Source organism: Rousettus aegyptiacus, unplaced genomic scaffold (assembly GCF_014176215.1).
Source record: "Rousettus aegyptiacus isolate mRouAeg1 unplaced genomic scaffold, mRouAeg1.p scaffold_m13_p_4, whole genome shotgun sequence".
Classification (NCBI taxonomy): domain Eukaryota; kingdom Metazoa; phylum Chordata; class Mammalia; order Chiroptera; family Pteropodidae; genus Rousettus; species Rousettus aegyptiacus.
Genome location: NW_023416307.1, coordinates 81,995,093 through 82,018,821, shown reverse-complemented (window position 1 = coordinate 82,018,821; position 23,729 = coordinate 81,995,093). Strand labels below are relative to the sequence as shown.

Sequence of the window (23,729 nt, the reverse complement as noted above, 5' to 3'; positions counted from 1 at the left end):
TACAAAAAAGAATATATGAACAGAGCTGACCCTCAGAGTTCAAGTGTTATTAAGTTGGAAGCATTCTAGGAAAATTGTTTATAGTTCAGTCTTTGACTTTTAAAAACTATGGAATTTTCTGAGTAAGCTAATATTAAAATAAAACACTAAGCATCATTAGCATTAGGAGTAAATTCTATTTTGAATAATTATCAGCACTCACTTGCTGATATTAAAAAAAATGATGACAAGAAATCTGTAGTCATCTATGTTTTCTAGAACATAAAAAGTTAAAACAGTAAAAATACTTATTCTAAAAGAGTCAGCAAAGATAGGTCATTCTAGCTTTTGATGTTGGTAATAAACAAATCAGAGGGAAAAAAATATAAAGCACACAGTAAAATTTTGCATCTATCGTCGATTATTAAAAATGTTTAACCAATGACGAAAAAGAACTGCTCGTCAGATTACATGATGATGATGAGAATGTTACTGATATAACAAAGAAGACCTAAAGTGAAATATACTATGACATTGGAATGTTCTATAAGAACTGTCTGTTATGATAGGAAAAAATAAACCCCACTACATCTGTTTTGGATTCTTAATATTTTATTAGTTTGCATGCATTTTTATAATTCCTACCTAGTAGCATCCATTTATTGTTCTTCTTTGCGGGGGAACACTTGATAAAGGCAACTAACATTACATTGTTAAATGTGAACTTTAGACTGAAATCTAAAGAATATATTAGTGAGGTCAATTAATATAATGAAAACATAGCATATAATTACTGTGGTCTTTCTGACTCTGCCACAGAGGTCACAAAGGAAAGAAAATGGGTTCTAGGTATGAAGTAATTTCTTGTCATTTTTAAAGAGCCATATTAGAAAATTAGCATCTCTCTTCATACATAAGAAATTATGTATGAAGTAGCACATGAAAAATCACAGTTGCACATATTATCAATAACAGATATAGTACACAAATCATGGCAGTGCTAAGAGATTAATAACAACCCTGTAATGAGATGAGTATCACAGAAAGCTTTCAGTCATGTTTCCTAGCCTGTATCCGCATCAACTACCATTGCTGAATCTTTCAGAAAAATCAAACTATGACTCTACTTTGAAGTTAAAGCAAATAACAACGCATTTAAGACCTAGTCAAGGCTTTACTTGGAAAAGTTATAAAGAAAATGGTTAATATATAGGTTTAGTTATAAAAGTATCTTTTGCTAATCTCATCAATTGCTGAATCGCTTTTTAATAGAAAGACTTTCAAGTACTCCTTATCAGTCATGAATAACCAGGCTAAAAACAAACAAAAAAACAATATTAATGTGAAGAAAAAAATTAAATCTTTTTTTAAAAAGAAGTGACTGATACTTTATGTCTTTTAAGTGCATTATAAGTTCTTAGTCATGAATAAGTTACATATCAATGATTTTAGACCTATAGCTTACTATTTCATAATCCAAAGGGCAATTTCATGATTGAGTATCCCACTGAGTTAAGATAATAAATTCAGCTTCTACAAGTGCTCAAGTTTACAGCGTTGGAGTAGTTTAGATATCTGAATTGATTAATGTAATTTCAAGTTACAAAACAGTACCTAAAGAAAAAAATGTTATTAACCCCCACAGTCCATCATGCATATATGCATGGTATGTGGGGAAGGTATCAGAGTTGAGACAGGCATTTTAATATTCATTCTCAATCAATCCCAATAATAATAGTAGAGCAAAATAAACATTAGCAAAGACAATTTTGCAATTTTTTTTTTTATTGACTGAAAGTAAAAGATACTTTCTGAAATGTTACAATTACCAATTCAGGCAAGCGATATTGGCATCAACCAAGATACTAAGCAAACAAGAAATCATAAGATAAAACTTATGCAAAATGAAGCATGGATAAGTTTGTAGATAATAATTTTTATATTAGCTATATAGAATTTTTAATTTTATATTATTGCTACATATTTAGTCTAATATTTCTAAAAACAGTTTGAAAAAAAAACATTTTAATGATCTTAGTACCATGTAATTTAGATTGAGATATTAGAACAAAGCCACCAAATATCCACCTTATAAAAAATTGTATACGTTCAACTGAAATAATCATAAATGACACATGATTCAAATTTGAACTTAAAAGCATCAAATAATTGGCCAGGAAAATAAAGCTGTTTAAAGACATTATATATTATACTTCATTTCAGAATCCTAGTTGCTTAGATATCTAGAAACTATGGTCTAGAATCCCTGAAATACCAAAAAGATTCCCCTCTACTTCTTAAAAAAAAGTTTGACATTCATTTGCATAAACTAATATTGAATTTCAAACATTTGATGTTTTGGCTAGACACTGTATTTTAAAAAGCTTACACATTATAAACAATGTGACAAAGAAAATAGGAAAACAAAACACACATCATCTGCCTGTGAGGCTGAATGCAGGTCTCCTCAGTTAGGCAGGTCCACGTTCTGAAGGATGAGGGCCACTCGGCTTGGAATGTACACCTAAGTCAACAGAATCATGTCAGTGCGATTGAAAGAAATACTGAATGTGATGTCATTAAGTACAGGGACATGATACCCTCTAATATTTGCTTAGAGTTACAGTTATCTTTACAATTCTACTGGCTCTGAGAAGACTCAATTTGACAAGTTCCAACAGTTCTGGCATCAACGTGAAACTCCATTAAAGCAATTGTCACTAGAAGGCTCCATATGCTTTATGAAAACCAATGTTCCTTGGACACTGGATATAACTGGCATTCATGGCTGTTCAGGTACCATTGGGTGGTAAAAAAAGGCTGCCCCACAGGTCACAATGTCAGGCTATGTAAGTCAATAAAAGTAATATACAAAACACTGTTTTACATCAAGACACTTCTTTATCATCCTGCTCTTTTGTTTTCACCTGTCATTTTAAGAAAACTTAAATGCAACGTATGGGGGCCTCTCACAAATTTAAGACAATCAAAAAGCTTGCTATTGCACTTAAAATACAATATACATCATTTTCATGCCCTATAGAGTCCTGACTCTGCTCCTCCTTGCATAAATAAGTACATCTCTCATCTTAGCTCAAAGTATTGTCTCTTCTCCCCTCATTCACAAAGCTCCAGCTACAGGGGTCTTTCATTTCCTTAAATGTGTCAGTCACACACTTTCCTTTGTGTGAGTCTTTTACCATGCTCTGCCCTCTGCTCAGAACACCCTTTACCTCACTATTTCCTTATCTCTTGGATCTTGAAATATCCAAGCTCCATAGAGAGGTGTTCCTTGATAACACTAGATGTGAGAGTTTCTCCATTTCATTTTCTATCACAGCACCATTTTTGTTTCTTTCTGAATACTTAAAGTAATTTGTGATTTTATTCGAGTTTATGTTCGACTCTCCACACTAGACTCTAAGCTTTATGGGGGCAGAGGCCACAGATGTTCATATTTCTAACTCTTAGTAGGTGTCAACAGACAAAGCAGGTGCCAATGATGATTAATGAAAAAAAAAAATGAATAAAGAAACAACAGTGGGATCAATATATGCATTGAATGAGACTATTGTATGTCTAATGCATCTCAATGTTGCAAATGAACACAACATTCTCCCTTAAGGATCCTGCAATAAAGAACTCTTACAACTCTTAAAGAATCAAATATACTAATATAGTTTGTTAGTTTTGATCATTAAAGGCACAGTTTTAAAATAATGACATTTTGAGAAACTTGTATTATAAATTGAATAACTATTCTAGTTTTTATAAATTATTGTTGTTACTCTCTTAGTGTGCCTAATTTATAAATTAAACCTTAGCAAAGGCATGTATGTTTAGGAAAAGAAAAATAGTATGTATAGGGTTTGGTACTATCCATGGTTGCAGGCATCCACTAGGGGCCTTGGAATGCATCCTCTGTGATTAAGGATGACTACTGTACATAGATCTACTTCTTAATGATAAGGAGGCTAACTGGCAAAGTAATACATGGTACAACTATTGCACTATTCACTTTTCACTGTTGAGACTGTTTGAGTTACTATAAAGGAATCTAATTAGTTTCAGTTCAGGTTCAATAATCTCTGTTCTTCCATTTGTGCTCAAAATTTTAATTTATGAAGCAGAACAAGAAAGCCCCTCTACCCCACCCTGCCCTTGGGCCTCCAGTACAGTAATTAATATATAGGTTAACATATAAGTTCCTATATCAAGAATGAAAATACAGAGAAATGATTATCCTAAATCAGACTTTTCAATAAAAGCCAGTAAAGCAGAATGGAGAAGTTCTGCCCTATTGCTTCTTGGCATTTGTGAGCTACTCTGACCTTAGGAAACACGTTTCAGTGGTACTACGCATACAGTTCTCTGATTTCACAGTTTCAACTGATGGAGCACATACAGATGATGCTGGAGAGGTACCTGCTGATGCTGCAACATGTATGGCTATTTTAAGATTCCTTCGAGCTCTGTTTGTTGCTATCTTTGAAAACAGATTTGATACTTATTCAGCAGATCCTTTGGATTATTGAGCTTGCAAATTAAGCTTTAGCAAATACTGTGAACTAGTTATGATGGACAGACATTTCATGGAAAAAGGAAAAGTTGCATTTTTGACCCTATTTCCCCTCTCTATTCCAGGAATGTGGGAGGTAGACGTGATCTCTCATTAGTAGTGAAATGAGACCTATACCACTCATCTTCAAGATGTCTGATTGCATCCCAGCACATAAGAACCAATTTAATAAAGAGTACCATTACAATGAGGCATTCTTATAATAGGTATATTTTTTAAATGTAGTTTTTCCCTCTGGCTTTTTGAATAATAACTCTTGCAATGAAGTATCTGTTTGTTGGGGTTTTCTGGCCTACATGGGCTCCCTTATTTTTATATTAAAACTAGTGATCACTACATCTGGAGCCTAAAGGCTTATTTAAATGAGTAATTCCTGAAGGACCTGTAGTCATAAAAAAACAAATGCTGCTGCTGCTGAGAAGACAGAGTTAATCTTTATCTTTCTGACCAAGTTGAATCAGAATTCTATTACAGGCAGTGGTTAAGCTCTATTCTATTTCCCAGGTGCTTGCAGTGCTGTATTCCTCTACATGTTATCGAGACTTATGTGATTCTCCATTCCAGTTGCGAATTTAGAATTGCGCATTCCATATTTGCAAAATCAATGCAATTAGTGCTTGAACATAATCTCCTGGCTGTTACTACCATTGGCTAGTTAGCTTGTTTTAATTGTGACAGAATACCTTTGCTCTTGCAAAAATTGAAAGGATGCCAAGGCATTTTGTGCCCACCCCCAAATATTGTGGGTCTATACCTAAGATTATAATTTTAGGTCTTCTTAATTGTGTGCCCTCAAAGCATGTAGAGTCTTGATATCCTTAAAATACCTAAAAAATGACTGAATAACCATGACAATAACTTTAAAATAGATTTGTAATAGCATTTTGCAGTTTCCAAAAAAAGCATAGCTTTGCTAATGAATTAGTGCCTCCTAAGAATCTCTTGCTGTAGAGAGGATACTATTACTAATCCTTTTATACAAATGGGGGAAACTGAGACAGCACAAAAAGGTTAAAAAACTCAAGTTCTTGTAGCTAGTAAATGGAAGACTAGGGGCTTGGTCCCAAATTCTCTTTCACAACATTCTGTGGTCTTTTCACTAAAATAAAAATTTTACTACATAAGAATTATGCGTCTGAATCTTTTTCTTTTATGTCTGGTTTAATTGGTTAAAGTTCAGCTTTATAGCAATTGGTTGCTGCTTCTCTATGACTCCTCTTTACAAGCTGAATTATCTTCCCTAATCCTTCAATGGTTACTAATTCTGGTTATTTCTGAGCTTTAAGATAATTTTCTTATTCATTTCTGAAATTATTTTTTGTCAGTCTTAGTTTATATGGCAAAATTGAGTGTTCTGACGAACTTCAGCAATCATTCTTCGAAGAAAGAATGTGATAGCACTTTTGAGTTCTCCCTCTTAAAAATGCACAGGTATCTATATCTAAAGACATATCAATATCACCATTGACACCACCTATATGCACACATACACAGGGTAAAAGCTAAATCCCCTGTGGCTGTTGCACTTTCTTCAGAGTGCATAATCAACAACTCGATTTTGTTCATTCCAGATCTCTTTTATTTATTTTATGCCACTGTCTTTGGCACACAATTCTATATATATAATATGGTGGTTTACAAAGTGAGGTGCTGGCACCATTTTAAGAGGTGAGAATATTGTAGAAAAATGAGGAAGTCCGTGTCCCATATAGATTCTTCTGCTTGACTTATACTTAAACTGAAGAAAAATTAAAGAATTTAACAGCTATAATAAAGCTGAATACATCCTGGCCTCATGAAAGAGAAACAAAATCTCAATCCAATACCTCCCATAGTTAAAAAATACATATTTGAGACAAAGAGAAGAATTTGGAGAAGATGAGAGAGAGAGAGAGAGAGAGAGAGAGAGAGAGAGAGAGAGAGAGAGAGAAAGAGAGACAGACAGAGAGACAGACAGAGAGAGAGACAGAGTGACAGACAGGTAGGCATATGACTAGTCAGGAAAAGGAGAAAAAAATAGAATGCAGATGTGGACTTGAGTGTATCACCTGGCCAAATGTAGTAAACGAAGAGTTCTTTCAAATCTGGAGAGTTTCTAAATTTTACATTTTTAAGAGAATTTAAACCTAGTAGTTTAAAGCAAGATTCTTTCATTTATGTTAACGATGTTTATATAAATGTTAATATATATGTTAATATGTATGTTATTATATATTATATATTAACATATATATTATAATATATATTAATGTTAATATATATAACATATATCATATATATCATATATTAATCTTTATCTATCTATCCATCTATCTATCTATCTATCTATCTATCTATCTATCTATCTACCTACCTCTCTGATTCAGTCCAGCACCACATATTGCACTGGTTTTTCAGTACAGGTCTCCTTCCATATCCACCCCGCCCCTACATTTTCTCATGTTGCTTATTTGTTATTTCTTTAGACAAAAACATCACTTTCTATAGTGATGCAAATTTTGAATATAAATTTGAAAAACCAATAAGAATTCAACAGATATATAATTTGAGGGAAGACATTCTAGGGAGAGGGCACAATATGTTGCAGTAAGGGACATACGAAAGACCTCATTTTTTATGGAGCTGCGAGTAATTATGGGTGACTGGAATTCAGGAAGAATCTATAGGACTTAGTACCAGTAAAAAAGATTTGCAAGTCAACTGCAAGAACGTAGACTACTGTGTAAATGATGGAAGGCCATTAAAGAGTTATAGAAAAGCAACAGGATTTTATTTGGGTTTTAGAAAGATGACCCCAGTGGCAGTAGGGAGATAAAGTCTAAGTAATGGAAATTGATAACCATCCTTTTAAATAAACATTAAATTAATAAAAACGTCAATTTTTTCTTAAAAAAAAGAGAGAGAGCATTTTAAAAATAGAGAATTAAATTTAAATGCAATGAAAAGATTTTAACCTTACTTACCAAAAGAGAATAGGAAAGCCCGTTATGTGCAAAAGCCTCAGAAAAGAAATCGGTGTTGTGGTCCAATCTCTGGTGTCCTCCATATTCAGCTGCATCTGAATCTAGCACAATTTTGAATGTACAGTTCTTAAGGAATCAGAACAGTTCAGAAATTGAATAATTATAAAATATATCCTGAGGCAGCAATTTAAAAGTGAGTATTTCAAATACTGTGACATCATGATTTGTGTCACTCATTCTTCTAAAATTTCACAGATTCGTATGTCCTAAAGGGGCTCTTCATAAGGTATCTAGTCTACACCCCCATAGGATATTTGTTATTCTTCTATTGTAGCTCATCACATGATCATTTAGCCTGGGACCGAATATACTTATTTACGTAGAATCAGCTTTCCTCTTAAGGCAACACCTTCCATTTGCTAGAAATTCTCTACCACAGGAAACAAATTTGACTCCTTGGAACTACTTCTACCCAGAAAATCCATAAAGAATAAGTTCAAAATACAGTAACCTTTCAAATATTTAATAATAGTGATGTTATCACCATGTGTTCGCTACATATAAATACATATTAAATACATCTCAGAACTTTTGATCATCCCCCATTTGATATGGCTTTTTATTCCTTGCAATCTCTGAATTCATTCCAGTTTTCCAGATCCTGGCTATTAAAGTAAGGAACATAGAAGTGAACCCAGTATCAATGTGTGGTTTAAAAAGTACAGAATCAAGCAGGCTTACTCTTCCCACTGGTTACAGACAGCATATTATTAACACAGAAGATCACTTAAACCTACTATCCATCAATCCACAGGTGGATTCATGTTGCAATCATGTGATCTGCTACAATGTGACATCTGATTTTTCACGGTGAGTTATTACACATGTTAGCATAACCATATTTACAACAAAATAAAAGCTATGGTAATTATGTCCAAATTTATTATACTTAGAATGTCTAGACATGACACTTTGATATAAAACTCCCTAAGAAAGTACATATTGGCACTTAGAAATCTTAAATTTCTTCTAGCCTAAGGAAGGATATAGATAGGTTTAAGTGTTTTTGTGTTTTCTTTTCCTGCTTTGTAAATCTTTAATCTCAGAAATGTTTGTATATTTTCATTACTGCAAAAAAATATCACATTAAAAGTACATATAGGGAATAGACAAAGACCACCATTTTCATGCCTAGGAAACCCTGTCTAGGTAGGAGATACAGACGGATTTGCTTCAGGAACTTTTGCTGGAAGTAGTGGCTCCATTTCAGTCAATCCAGGGCAGCCTGCTCTGATTCAAATTTAAACTGGTAATCAACATAATATGTTTAAAGGAGAAAGAAACACAGAGAGATTGAGATTCCAAAGATTAATACCAGGAATAAGCACATTCTAAAGTCACTCAATACAGCTGGAAATGATTTGAACATACAAATTATTTAATGGTGAAATATGGATAGTGAAAATAATTAGTTGGAGATGTAGTAAATAAATATTAAGAAGTATTGTGGAATGAAAGAAATTATTAAAAGTTTAGCTTTCCTTTCTTCATCCTAGTTCATTAAATACTTGCACAAATCTTCAAAAAGCAAAAACAAAACTGAGACTATAGTTTAGAGAAAAATGTCCTAGAATACTTTTTAAAACTTTTAAAATAGAATATTAGCTGGTTAACAGCTTAGATTATTGGTAGTAGTGTCTGAGGAAAGCAAGTGTATCATCAAAAGCAGTAGATCCCAACCTGTGAGATGACAATCACTGGTAGTCATGTTATTATAAGGAACTCACTGAATGAGTAATTATGTTGTAGTAAGGGACTAGAAATATATATGCACATTAGACAGTGTCTGAGGGCTAAATTCTGTTATACGCATTTAATACTGTATTTCAAATAATGTGCATGTTTTTTGATTAATAAAATGCAGATTTGTTTAAAAAGTTGAAATTTAAAGTAAATTTTCACCTATACATTTTCTCAATCAAGGATACTCAAAGAACAATTGTTTTTGACGCTGAAAGGAATTATCATACTTAACAAATAGAATCTATTCATATATACATATACATATACACACACGCGCGCGCGCACGTGTGTGTGTGTGTGTGTGTGTGTGTGTGTGTGTGTGTGTGAATAGATATAATGACAGTTTTGAAACATCAGTTTAGACCTGTTTATCTGATCTAAAGAAACAATTCTGCTGTGGCCACTTTTGGAATTACCCAGCCCTGTGTCTATATTACCCAGATAACACATAATGCAAACAAACTATAGAAAGTCCAACAATTTTAAAACATTAATTAAAAGTAATGATTGTGAAAAAGCTTTATCATTGTAAATTACTACCACATATCATTCAAATATCAGAAATACCTCATCTGTAGAAACATTGTTTAAAATAAAAAAAAAAAATTACAGAGGCTGAGCAACTGAATTTTTTCCCTTTTCTCCCATTCAGCCATTCCTCACTCCCTCTGCATGCACACTCTCACACTATGAGACCCAAAGAGCACAAAATCCCCTTCAAATCCTCATCTTCAACTAAACAAACAAAAAATCTCTGAAAATATAACTCAAAGCCCATTTACACTATTTTAAACTATCTTCTTTATATGGTTTCCAATTCTAGAGCATATAAAACAAATTTAGCAAGATACCTCAACATGCCCTCTTTCGTTCATAGCTACCTCTCTACACCTAGCTGAGGGCTTTCTCATAATAGGGTCTGAATACATCTTTGAACTTGATATTTTGATTCACCAAGAAAGGTCAAATTGCATACCTTATTCTAGTATTAGAAAAAAGTAGAATAAACTATCTTTATTCCCCCATTCACTTACTAAATATTACAATGTATACAGCACTATAAAAGATTTTTAAAAAATGACTATGATATCACTTTACATGCAATTTAAAACCTGTAAGGAGAGATTAGACATGCATAAGAATATTCAGTGACAGGTAGAACCAAGAAGGAAAGGAAGGATTGACAGTCAGTAAATAAAAAGTTTTGAAGGCTGAGCTAGGATGTTCAGATTTCTTTTGGTAATTAAGTATGGGAATGTTGAAGATTTGTGAGAAAAGTTATGACAAGCAAATTAATCTGGAGGTCAGGGATAGAATAAGATAGACAAGGGAAATCCTATGTCAAAAAACCCAGTCAGAAGTCTAACAATGGTCCATGGATAGTAATAAGGTCAAACTTGGATAGTGCAAATGGAGAGACATAGATACATCAATGAAGTTTTGATGTACAATTGATGGTACAAAGATGGTAAGAAATTGGTGCTCAATTTCGAAAGACAGAAGTAGAAGGGGAGAATAATTTTTCCCAAAGACACACAAGCAGTTTAGTGGCAGAACTAGGATGTACACATAAGTCAAATGCAGATCTAATTACCCTACTCTCTTCAAGTGAGTGCCTATTCTATGCTGAGAATCAGGCAAAGTGTTTTAATACTAAAGTTGAGATTTGAAGAATATAGACACCAAAATGAACATGACATGAGAATAAAAATAAGAAAATCAGAATAAGTGCTATTCATGTAAATGATTAATCTAGTGAAATTTAAAAGATGGGCATTAAAGAACTGAATTCTTAACATTCCTTATGGAGTCTGAATACCTGTGACGTTTATTGCATTTGCTCTAGATTCATTCTTTGTTCATTAGGTTCATTTGGTAATTTTATTGATGATTACAAAATACTGAACCAAAACATTTACCTTGCTCAAGTTTAGAAAATAGAATAGGAAATAATAATAGCGTGATAGAATTAATTTATGAAGATTTATTTTTGAATTGGAGATCAAATCAGTCCCTATCCATTTGAATGTTATTTTAAAATATTATTTCTTATTTTAAATTCAAGAGCTTCCTAGGTATTTGATATACCTATCAACAGGTTGAAGTGAGTAAGAAGTTGTAAGCATTATTTTATAATCTATGTCCTTAAATTTAAACCAAGGAAGAGCCGTGTTCTGAAGACCTGTACTAATGAGATTAAAGAAAAGTGAAGGCATGAAGACTCTTAAATTCAATGGCTCTTCAAATACTTCAAAGCTGCTGTGTTTGCTCAGCCACTTTTAAAGTGTCTGTTCAAAGTATAAGGATTTTGATGTAAGAAGTACTATCATTTATATCATTCTGCATTAAACTCACTTTGCTCCCATGGATGAAGCTAAGGAAATTCATTGTAAGATACAACTCTCTTGAGGTTTCAAACTGAGTGACAATAAAAGGGGTTCTCTAGTGACTAGATGACTATCAAGGTGACAAAGCTAAGTTTACCATATATCTTTAGATCTAAGACATCACTGATTTTAAGATGAATTTTTTTATATATCTCCAATAAAGAGAAAAAAAAAATATCACTACCAAGGTAATCACTGAAGACATGTTAAAATGTGAAAACAAATATATATCTTAGAAGATATCAATACAAAATCAGAAAATACAAAATATTGGACCAAAATATTTACCTTGCTTAATTTTAGAAAATATAGTATGAAAAGAATGATAGAATAATAGAATTTTGTTATGGAAATCAAATAGGTCCCTTTCCATTTGGATGTCATTTAAAACTATTTAAACATTTAGAAACACACAACAAACCAAGGTCAAGATACAGAGAACAGACTGGTGGTTTTCAGACACAGGGGTTGAGGTTGGGATAAACGGGTGAAAGAGATGCAAAAAAATGTGTGTGTGTGTATCTAGTATGTTATTTTCAGATCTGAGTCTTTCAGCAATCCATCCATATTATTATAATTGCAGTAACTTCTGGAATCTGAATGACCCCAGGAGAGAGAATCTATATCAAAGGTAGAAAACATTAGATATGAAATTCTCTAAGAAACTGTGAAAAAACATACCAGAGAGTAAGAACAGGTGCTGAAAAGCAAGGAGAATTTTATATTTTAACAGTCTCGAAATAAATAACCAGCACAGGACTTGCCACATGTTCTAATGTAATCCTTCCCTTTTTATATTTCACAAACTGAATTTTACTTATTGCCAGTTATAATTCACAAAATCTGTTATGGCTATAGAGCATTTAAAATAGATGTGTCCTTTTATTTTACAAATATAACTAAATATAGCCTAGTTCATTGTCCTGAGCCACAGAAAGGGCCATAGATACAACTTTCAGTTGCTTTCTCTGATCTCTTCCCAGATGTAGGAATACCAAAGACTTGGATGTGTTGCTGTTTATTTTATAAATGGGTATATGTGTTAGTGTGAGGTAGAGGTGTGTGTGTGTGTGTACAGGCATTTCCATCTTTCTGTGATCTAGTATATATTAACCTAAAAATTCATCATTGGAAATGAGTTCTGATATTTTAATTATTTTTTCAAAACCACTTATGGTAATGTGGCATTTATTACTGTTACTTTAGAAAATATCCATTTATCTTTGTTCTCTCCCTAACTTTAGTTTTTTAAAAAATCTCAATACTATAATATTTTAAAAATAAAGAGAGAAATGTGAAAATAGAGAATTTACTATTAAAGGTAATCAAAGTATATTTTCGAATAAAATGGGAAATCCAACTTATCTTTAAGGGGGAGATGTGCTTTTATGTTTTTTTTTTTTTTTTTACTCATTAATTCACATGAAAATTTTGATGTCTATGGTAAAAACATCTTCATGTATGAGCTACCTATGCATTCAAGTTTGTGGAGACTGTCTTCATTAAAAGTTTAAATGACAATCACACATTTTAATTAAGTGTAAAATAGAAGTATATTTCTAGTACAATCTAGGATGTGCTTTTTTCATCAACAATAAGCTTCTGATTTTAGAACTCCAGTTCCTGCAAATTTACTTCCTTGGCTATAAACTTTTAGAAACTACAATGCACAATAACAATAAAACAAATTCAGTGAATAAAGGGATCAAATATTACTTACTATATTAATTAATAGATTGCTGTGGCTTTTGAAACACATTTTCATGCATGTTACTAGTTTATTCTTAGTTATGCTTAATGACTCACATCTGTAAATAGCAAATTGAATAATAATATAAAATACTGAGTGCTATATATTTCTCTATTTCTAATAGAAAAAATATTCTAAATACTTTATAGAATACTTTGGCTAATTAGGAACTCTTCTTCATCCTAGAAATTATATAACTTGAACTAAAAAGTGTCATCATTCCTCAATAACTCAAGAAAAAATAATAACGAAAAAAACCTGCCGATGTTTCTAGCCTCACCTTCCTCGAAAATAGTTGCTCTTTGTGTCATTAAAGATTACCCAAAGAATTTGTAAGTTCAATTATTTGATGAAGCAACAGCAATTACTTAGAACTGCAAAAGAAAAAGTAACAGAATTTTATTCATCTTTTAACCACATTGTGATTGAAATGAGTTCTGACCATGCAGACTCAACATTTTTTTTTTTTTTTTTTACAAACACAGGGTGCTTTTGAACTCAAAATAATTTTGACTAAGGCTGTAAAGAAACACTTTCCCCCAAATTTACTCTAATACAGCCCTCGGTGCAGTTAAATACATACATACATGCATGCATGCATGCACACACACACACATACATATAAATGGAAAAGATAACTGAAAACTTCAAAGTCCCTGAAAAATAATAACAATTATAAGCAGTAAGTAAATATCACCTGAGCCATTTCATGAGAACAGAGATAAGAGAAAGCATCCTAAAATACTGTCGATATGTCCATAGGCTTTGAGGTCCATCAATTACATTCTAATCCCAGTTCTACCATATATCAACAGTGTCACCAGCAAGTTACTGAACTTCCTAGAGGCTAGGCTTCTTGTTGGTAAAATGGAGGTAGTATAATCAGAGGGTTGTGAGGATTAACCGAAACAATGTACATTAAGTGCTAAATACAGTGTTAAAAGTCTGATTATTCGCTGTTTATTATTATTATTACTAAATACTCCCAGTCCCACCACTACTGCTGCTGCTGCTGCTGCTGCTGCTGCTGCTGCTACCACCACCACCACCACCACCAAAAGCCTTGAGCATTTAAAGTCCTATAGTAAGTGATGAAGAATGTAAAAGCGGGTCTATTTACTCCCTAGTTTACATTTTACATCCTATTTGGCCTCTTCTTCCTTAATGAACTTTGTCTCCATTCCCTTCTCCCATATCTTTGTTCTCACTAAAATCTAAACACTTTTCTTGTTAAAAAAAATGTTTAACATTAAAGCTTAATGGGACTGTACATCTCTTTGAGGATTAGACATTTTCTAAAAATTTAAGTTGTTTTTTATAAAGGAAAATGCTGTTCAAACTTCTGAAAAAGATGGAGAAGCCTATTCTGAACACACTAAAAATTAAATACCTCCCTACACCCTGTCGTACTTGTCCTGATTTTTCACCATAGTGTTACCAATTGTTAACTTACTATATATTTAATTATTATAATTTTCTGTCTTCCAATATTAAAATACAGTCTCTATAAGAAATTTCTATCTTCCCCCACCCATCTCCTCCCCTCTGGGAACTAGATTAATACCTGGCATATTTACTAAATGGTTATTTTTCTTTCATTATTTTCCTATTGCAATCTCCTCCTTGGGTTTTGATACATGCACACTTTTGCTAAACTTAAGAAATAATTTAATACTACTCTGGCCATAAAAACAAACAAACAAACAATCACCCTTTATCTCCTTCCCTCATTTCATGAGGTTAAAATTTAACATCTGTACAATATAACTTCTAACACAATCTCATTTCATTATCCATAAATTTTTACTTGGACATTTCGAAAAATTTTTCTTTCTTTTTAGAGAAGTTACAATAGTTACTCAAATGCATGTAAGTTTGAAGAAATTAATTCTCAGGTGAATAACTGATTGGTATGAGCCCTGGAGAAAGACATTTTATATAATTCTTAATTGAAGTGGATAATGATTACATGTTTACTTAAATCAGCATATACTCAAAGACTTGCATTATCAACTTGACTGGTTAACTTCCTCTATACAGATGATCGAACTTAAACATAGAGTATCAAAATGACTTGTCAAAATCATATATATATATAATATATATAATTTGACAAGTTCAGTATATATATAATAATTTTACAAGTTCAGAATATATATATATAATAATATATATATATTATTTGACAGGGCCAGGATAAGTACTTAGACATAATATTTTTTACTATTCTACTACCAACTGATTGCAAAGTGTATGAACATTAAAATACTTACACTTTAAAAACTGATTATTTTAGCCTTTGTTGTAGAAACTTTTTTCTTTATTTTAAATAATACTTATTAAGAATATCAGAAAGTAAATGTATGTTACCCTTTTTCTTTTAACATTAAAGACAAGATAGAAAATCATAACACTACAAGGAACACTCAGTGCTTCAGGAAGCTGGATGAGAAGGGTCTGAGCTAGCGTCCCATAAAAAATTGTAAAGCAAAGCTTGCAGGTTTGTATATGTGTGTGTGCATGCACACATGCACATGCATACACATGCATCATCTCTCCCAGTTACTCCTGAGCATTTCTGGGCATGTAGACCATAACTATCATAATTATACCTACATTAATGAGTGTGAGGAAAAGATTATAAGTAAACATTTTCCCATAGGCACACGCACACAAAAGATGAGTGAGAAAGTCTTATACACACATACATACATGCACACGTTTGCTAATAAATCTATTTTCCAGGGGTATAATAAATCTTATATAGTAGTTTATAATCATCTTTAAACTAATCATATTGGTTTAATCTTAGTAGGTGGACATGGAAAACAGTAATACAAGGAAATAGTAAAGCTGCCGAGTTATTTCTGCAAAGCACATGTTTGTAAAATTCAAAAGGATATCGACAAATGTTTTGGCTATGATTGTTAAACATGGAAATGATTGACATAATTCAATGAACAAAAATTCTGGCATGCTTTGAATCAAATTCCATGTAGATCTTTTTACTTTCACAGTTATTTCACAAATGAGTTCTATTTACATGATTCAATTATTATTAAAATTTCAAAGTGATGATACTATTATAGTCAGAACAGAGTTAATCTAATCCAGACCTAATCCAGTAAAATGATTCTATATATCTCTTAGGTAAGTCATCTGAGGCAGCCAGAAGACAAAATATAACCAAGGATAAATTTCTCACATTTAAAATTATTAAGGCAAAAAAAAAAAAAAAAAAAGAGCTATATACTATTTAATGTTCCTAATATAAAAGTACAGAAAGTTTGGATCTTCCCAAATCCATCCGAGGTTGTATTTACTGTGGGTGGCTAAAACAAATCACAACTCTCATACTGAGAACTTATGTCAGTAATATGAGACTACTGTGCATATCATAACTTGTACTCAAGAAAGAACATGAACAATAGCTTATCAAGAAACCTCATGTAAGCAGAATTCTTATCTTTCATCTCTTTGTAAAGTGTTCTTTCCTCTGTTTTAAGGGATGTTTAGTCCCCAAACCCTTTCATCCTCTAACATCCTTTAGCAGCTATCATGACATTTTATCAATCAGTACTTGCAGCTGAAACATACTTATGTTTATATTCTGGGTTAAAAAAAAAATTAGTAGTTACCTTTTTTCCTTAGTAAGTTATTTTATCTTTTTAAGGTATGTTTGTTTTAAAAATATTCCATTTAAATTGATCTATATTTTTGAGTGTTAGAAACTGGGATAATATAACACTGAATAAAAACAACATTTAGTCAAAAGCACCATTAATTTTTACAAAGAAAAGTAGATAAAATTATAAATCATTAGTGAAACATGCCTTACCCATATGCTATTTCTATAGGGCAACAAAAAGTTGAATTATCTAGTGTCCAAATGAAAAAAAACTGTGCTGAAATTAGTGGAACTAGATTTAAATCACATTTATTCACTTACTAGAAATATGATCTTGAGAAAGTTATAAATTTTTCTGATGCTTATATATAGGTTGAAGATGTGTATACTTACTTGACTCATATCACCAAGGTGATGTAAAGATGAGTTAGTGTAAATAAAAACATTCATACACTGTACCATGTTATGTAAATTTAACTTTTGCACTAATTTGGAAACAATTTCCTAAAATATAGTCCCTAACCCAAACAATTCAATTTAATTTAAATAGGCTGAACCAAACCATGATAAAGTTCTTCTACCTTTCGAAAATCTATGATTCCACACTGCTCAGTATTTCCTAACAGTCATTAAACATCACAAAATTAAACCTGATGATTAGAGTGCAGATTAAAGTCAGAGGGGTGATTAGGGACCATTTTCATGGAGCTAACAGTTGAGGTCATAAATATGTGTATGCTCTTCAAGGGAAAAGAGCAAGAAAAAAAGAATAAATGATTGGATTTGGATCCGAGGGAAAAAAATAACACAAAGAGAGGATAAAGAGAAAAGGGAAATCAAGATAGTGCTGTAGTGTGTGAAGAAATGAGAGTAAGGAAAAAGGTGGGCCAATGATAAAACAGTAAGTAAAGGATTTAGCAGAGAGAAGACGACTTTTAATTCCAATACTGTGAAAAACAGAAATCATTTTGTGGTGGTGAAGAAGAAATGGGAAAAAGAAATAGGGCAAGAGAATGTAGGCAACAGAAGATTGGTACCTACTTTCTCATCCTCTCATTTCCTTCGTTTTGTCAAAATTGTAATGAATTTTCAGAATGATGATCATGATAGTAATGGTGACTATAGCAGGTAACATATATACTGAACTTATAGGATGTGCAGGAAACCATTGGTAAGACTTTCACATGCATTAATTCATTTAATTCTGACAATAATTCTATATGCGGAATACAAGAAACAAAGAGGTTACATTCATAACATGAATAAGACAGAATTTGAATCCTCAGGTGGTCTTATACCAGAGTTCATGCTCTTATACACTATTCTAGGAACAATATAAAATCCAGAAATACCTACTATTTCTGGTGGCCACACAAGGCACACAAGCCTTCTGGAAATAAATATTAGGGCAAGAGAAGAAACTGTAGAAAATAATGTTTCAGAATTAGATAAGAATACTACTACCACTGAAACTTACTTTTCTTTGTTTTTCTTAGCTGGTAAAAAGGTAGCATTGGGATGGAAGGTAGAAGAGTGAAAATTAACTATTTCCCTAAATAATAATGAACTCATAGGAGAAAAAAATCACAGTAATATCTAAAATTTTACAAAGAAAATAATTTTGTTTTAATTAATGTTCTCATAACAAACACTTATTGTCTAGCAATAAAAGGTAATGATTGTATTTCATTAAGTTATCCTTTAAATAAATATTCTTGATGATAGCTAAAGAATACTTTCCTTATTCAACAAACCTTATAACTATCAAAAAGAATCATAATTGATTTCATAAATAAATTTCACAAATAGGAATTATACATTTTCCCACTATTAGGCCAAGAGATACTACATTAATAGAATTAGAGATTGTTCTTGAACATGGTTATACTAAAGCCACTGTTTCCAGGAATACATTATTTATGACTTTACTCTTCCCACTTTCCCATGGAAAAACAGAAATTTTTCTATTGGTTGTGGCATCCACATATTCTTTGGAGCCCTTCAATTATAACAGTGAACCACTAATTATATTATGGCCTAATTAAAAAAAAATCTTCTAGGAGTATTCAGGTACCATTCACAAATGAATGAAACATTGACCACTAAGTTTGACCCTGTAATATTCTGTTAGAAGACCTTAACAGAAAATGATGGGAATAAACATCTCACCTGTAGAAGACCTAAACAGTTTTCTGACAGGCAGGAGATATTCATTGGGGGAGGAGGGGAGGAGGGTAATTTCTAGTGAGATTAGAAGGAAAAAAGTAATTTAACATTTGGTATTATAAATTTATTTTAGACACAGAATGCTTTAGTTAAAAAACACTGGCATCAGATATAAAGGTGACAAATATAATTTATTTTTTTAAAACAGAATAGAACCATCTGTTTTGGATCGATTAAATGAAAAACTATTTTAAAAGAAAGGTTAGATAAGAAATTTTTAAGGCCAATGTTTTCATTGTAAGTTTTCTTCTTCCATATTTTCAATGCTGTTCCCCCCAAAACAAAAAGATTTACTAAATGAGATAATGAGTGTAAAGTGCTTACAGAGTGCAAAGCATATAAGTTTGTAATAGACGATAGATCTTATTAGGAAAGTCTGTTGTTCAGCAAGTAGGCTAACTGACAAAAGATTCTAGCATGTAGATTTCAAATTCTACAAAATTATGATGTATTCGTATTGATAATTTTGCCAATTTTTCCTTTCTACCATATAATTAAATATCTGCTCTAAGGAAAAACACACATGTAGATTATAGTAATCTCTGTGATTTAATTATTTAATTGAAAACAACACGTTAGGTTTTCTTTCACCATTAGGTAGTTCTATCCTTTCTCTCTCCTTCCATCATTCTTCAGTCTATACATCCATCTATCCATCATCCATCCATCCATCCAACTGTCTGCCCATCACTCTCTTCATAGTTAACCATCTATCTACCCCTCTATCAAAACTTTAGCTTTATGTTGTGAGTACCTAATATATTCTAGCTAAACATATATTTGTTAATATACAGGTAAGACTGTCAAGCTTACCATGTATCTTGGGAGTCAAATTCTATGTAATAGTGCCCCTTATTTACAAATTGGTAAAAATGATCACCTAGGCACAAATGATTTTCCTCCTTTAGTGATACAATTATAACATGAGTACATATTGTTTTTAAAGGTTAGATATAATGTTTCTCATTCCTTTTTCCTACAGGACAATAGAGAACAGAAATCTTGACAGAGTTACTGTTAGATGAATTATTATAAACAGAGGAGACCATCACTGAGCAACTGAGCTATGAACCAAAAAAATCAGAAGTGCCATCGGATATCTCACAAGACTGAGACACTGAAGAGAACTCCACTACTGAAAAACAAACAACCAAAAAAAGTTCTACAAAAAACCTAAAGCCATTTGTGTGTATAAGGGCTTATTCATTATTCATTATTTCCTATAGTCTTATGACTATCTATTAAACCAATCTAAAAGTGTTACAGCGGTTACAATATTTTATCATGCGAAATATTAGTTTTTTACTTTGTGATTGATCTCAAATTTATGAATATAAAAATGACACCAAATCATAGGCTCTTTATTTCTGGTAGAGGAGGGGGTATGCATCTGTTATTATCATTAAATCACAGGGATTGTTGAATAGTGTTTAACAATGAAAAATGAAGGAGCAGTAGATAATGTTTACAAGTATTACTATTATCTTGAAGCTGAAGAAGGCTAACCTAGGCAATAAGTGTACATCATTTTGATGCTATAGAAACAAAAGGAGTACCTATATTAAAAGGAAAATTATTACTAGGATTAACAGGGTCTGTTCACATAAAGATCGTGATTAAATTTCAGCAGAAAAAAAACAAATACAAACATGCACTCACACATACACTCTCAAGAAAAAAAAAATGCTTGCATCTATTCAAAGTGACTGTTGTAGCTCTCTGCAGAAAACCTTATATTAAAAAAAAAATACCCAAATATCTATAACCTGGGAAACTATAGTTAAATTGAGATGCTCTACTTTTCTAGTCCAGAAATTAATCACATAAAATCTTGATAGAATGTGTCATTTAGCTAATCCTAAAGTAAGTCTGTTTTCATTTGTTGCACAAAGCATGGATTCTAATAAACACAGTGTTACATAACCAAGCTTCAAAGGCTTCTGTAAACTAAGCAGCTCACAGCAATATCTCTGCCTTCAGCAATCACACTCCAGTGAATCATCCAAGTGACCTATTTGCTCATTAAAAACTCTGTGTACAAGTTGCAAATGTCAGAGTCTAAATTTACATTTAAAAAAGTACATCTTGCAGCAGTTTAATGAAAATATTTCAAAGATATCAGGTCAAATCCAACTATTTACTCATCTGTTCCTTTAGCTTTAAATATTTTTGGCCTGGATTCACATATTTTTCACAAGCCACACTTTATGATCACTTCGCTATTGTAACAGTTTGAAACACCATTTGGAAAGGGTGCTAATATTTTCACCCCCACCTCAACAGCATGCTGACAAATAATTTAAAAACATTTGATTTTAGTGTTGTGTATGCTCTCAGAATATGAAAGTGTATATACCAAGAATAAATAAGCTATGAGGGCTTTAAATTTACTTTGAATATTATCAGTCAACTTAAATAGATGTGATGCATCAGAGGAATTTAATTTTGAACACAGACTGTGGCATATTTATATTCTACTCTAGAATATTGAGAAATCACAAAAATTGACCTAAATATGTATGTTTTACTTCTTTTCCTGTGGATGATGCTGCTGTGGGTTATGAGGAAAAATTTCTGGGGATGAATTTGTGGGGGCTGATGCTAGGATGCTGAGGAAAGTTAGTTAATGAGGGAGAAGCTTGCTAGTACCATGCATTTGTGAATAATTTTTTCATGTTACTTATTTCTCAAAACTATATCAAAATCGTTTTGAACATTATGGAGATAAATCATCATCGGTAAAACTACTACTGCTACCACCACAACCACACATCAATACCCATGAACAGAAACCATGAATAGTCAGGAAAAGGCATGATGGTACAGTAGAAAGAACATGAGCTTTGCAATACACTGCTCAACTTTTATCAGCAGTGTGCTGGAGAAAAGTTAGGTAGTTATTTAAAGGACCCAATTTACTAATTTGTCACAACCTATCTTACGGGGCAGCCAGGAATATCAAACTAGATACTTAATGAAGAAAGCTAGAAAACAGGAGCACCTCAAAAGAGGGCCCCTAATACCCACACTCTCCTCCACATCACTCAAAATGTGGTATCATTTGTGTTCAGAATAGATTAGAAAGATCAGTTTGCCCTTGGGGGTTAGCAGTTTTCCTTTCAATTCAAATGCCGATTCGGTAATGTTCTAAGCAAAGAAATAAATTAATGTTTTTGATAATATTCAGAGCATTATGTTTCTTTCTCTACTGCTAAGCAATGTGAAATCATAAGCAAATAAAACACATCAGGAAAATATACATTATCTTCCTAAGAATGAAACTTATAATCTGCCTACTTACCCAACACATTCAGGTCTCAGTTCTGCATCACTCACATTGCTATCTACTGTATTAAAGAACGTTGGTGATTATTATACTTAAGATTAGCAGCTAAAAAGACCAATGTGACACAGTGTTTGGACAAATAATCATTGCTGTTCTTGTTTATTTTCTAGAACATGGCTATAGATTTCTTTTGTAGAAACAATACAATGTTCTTTAACAGTTACCACAAAAACCAATTTCAAAATCTTAGCAATATAAATCAACTTCCCTCTTAGTTTTCAAATGTAACATCTTATTTTGAAGTGATAGTTGAAACTGTCCTTAAAGTGTTCCTTCTACCTTGCCTGGCATTACTTCCAAAATAGCTCCCCTTATGACTACCTATTCTTCATGGATCTGAGTGAAAGTTGATGTCTTGCTATTTGATATATAGGACATATAGATTCAAAAAATGGAACTGCTCAAGAATTCAGAAATGTTACCTATTGCAAGTTTATATTTCACAGTGACAGAAGAAGTTCAAATGACTTCTTTAGAAACTTTAAATTTGTTCTGGTGCCCAATCCTGCTTTCCAGGAATTAAAAATTTGATGAATTTCTTGACTTGATTAACACCTTCAATCTTGTCACTGTGGATTCTTCACAGTGAAAATCTGTATTCAATTCACCGGCACAGTAGTTGTAAGTACTAAGGTATAAAGCACTTCGGTAAAGTCAGAAAATACAACATAGAAATCCAAATTTTTTGTACTTTCCATATCTGAAATGTTTCTATAATGAATGCTGAGCTGCAATGCCATTTAAAGGTATAAGTCAAAAAAAAAAATGAAAGGCCAAAAATAAATGAGACTTGTAAAATAATAAAAACAATAAAAGGACTCTTAAAGCTAAGCTTAGAACAACAAGAAGTCAAAAGAACAGATTTATCTGCTGCTTATGAAAGATGGTACAATCTTAACGGATTAATAACAGAGAATTATTCTGCTCTAGCATTTTTATCTTCTCTTTTAAATTAGAGGGAAAAATACAATATATACTTTTACACATTTCATGTTAAATTTTGGATTTTAGGATAAAATTATTAACTGAATAAATAAAGAATAAGTGAACTATAATATAACACTAGAG

The 23,729-nt window shown here is 32.1% G+C and overlaps 1 protein-coding gene across 1 annotated transcript in view; it reads right to left on the bottom strand.

Moving 5' to 3' along the window:
- Positions 1 to 573: 573 nt before the first annotated feature.
- GBE1 (1,4-alpha-glucan branching enzyme 1) overlaps positions 574 to 23,729 on the bottom strand; it is a 235,075-nt gene continuing 211,919 nt past the window's right edge. Inside the window, exons 15-16 of the mRNA XM_016143897.2 lie at positions 7,522 to 7,639; positions 574 to 2,503 (exon numbers count right to left, since the gene is read on the bottom strand). Of these exons, the coding sequence (XP_015999383.1) occupies positions 2,447 to 2,503; positions 7,522 to 7,639 (175 nt within the window). The 3' untranslated portion in view covers positions 574 to 2,446. The remainder of the gene's footprint in view (positions 2,504 to 7,521; positions 7,640 to 23,729) is intronic.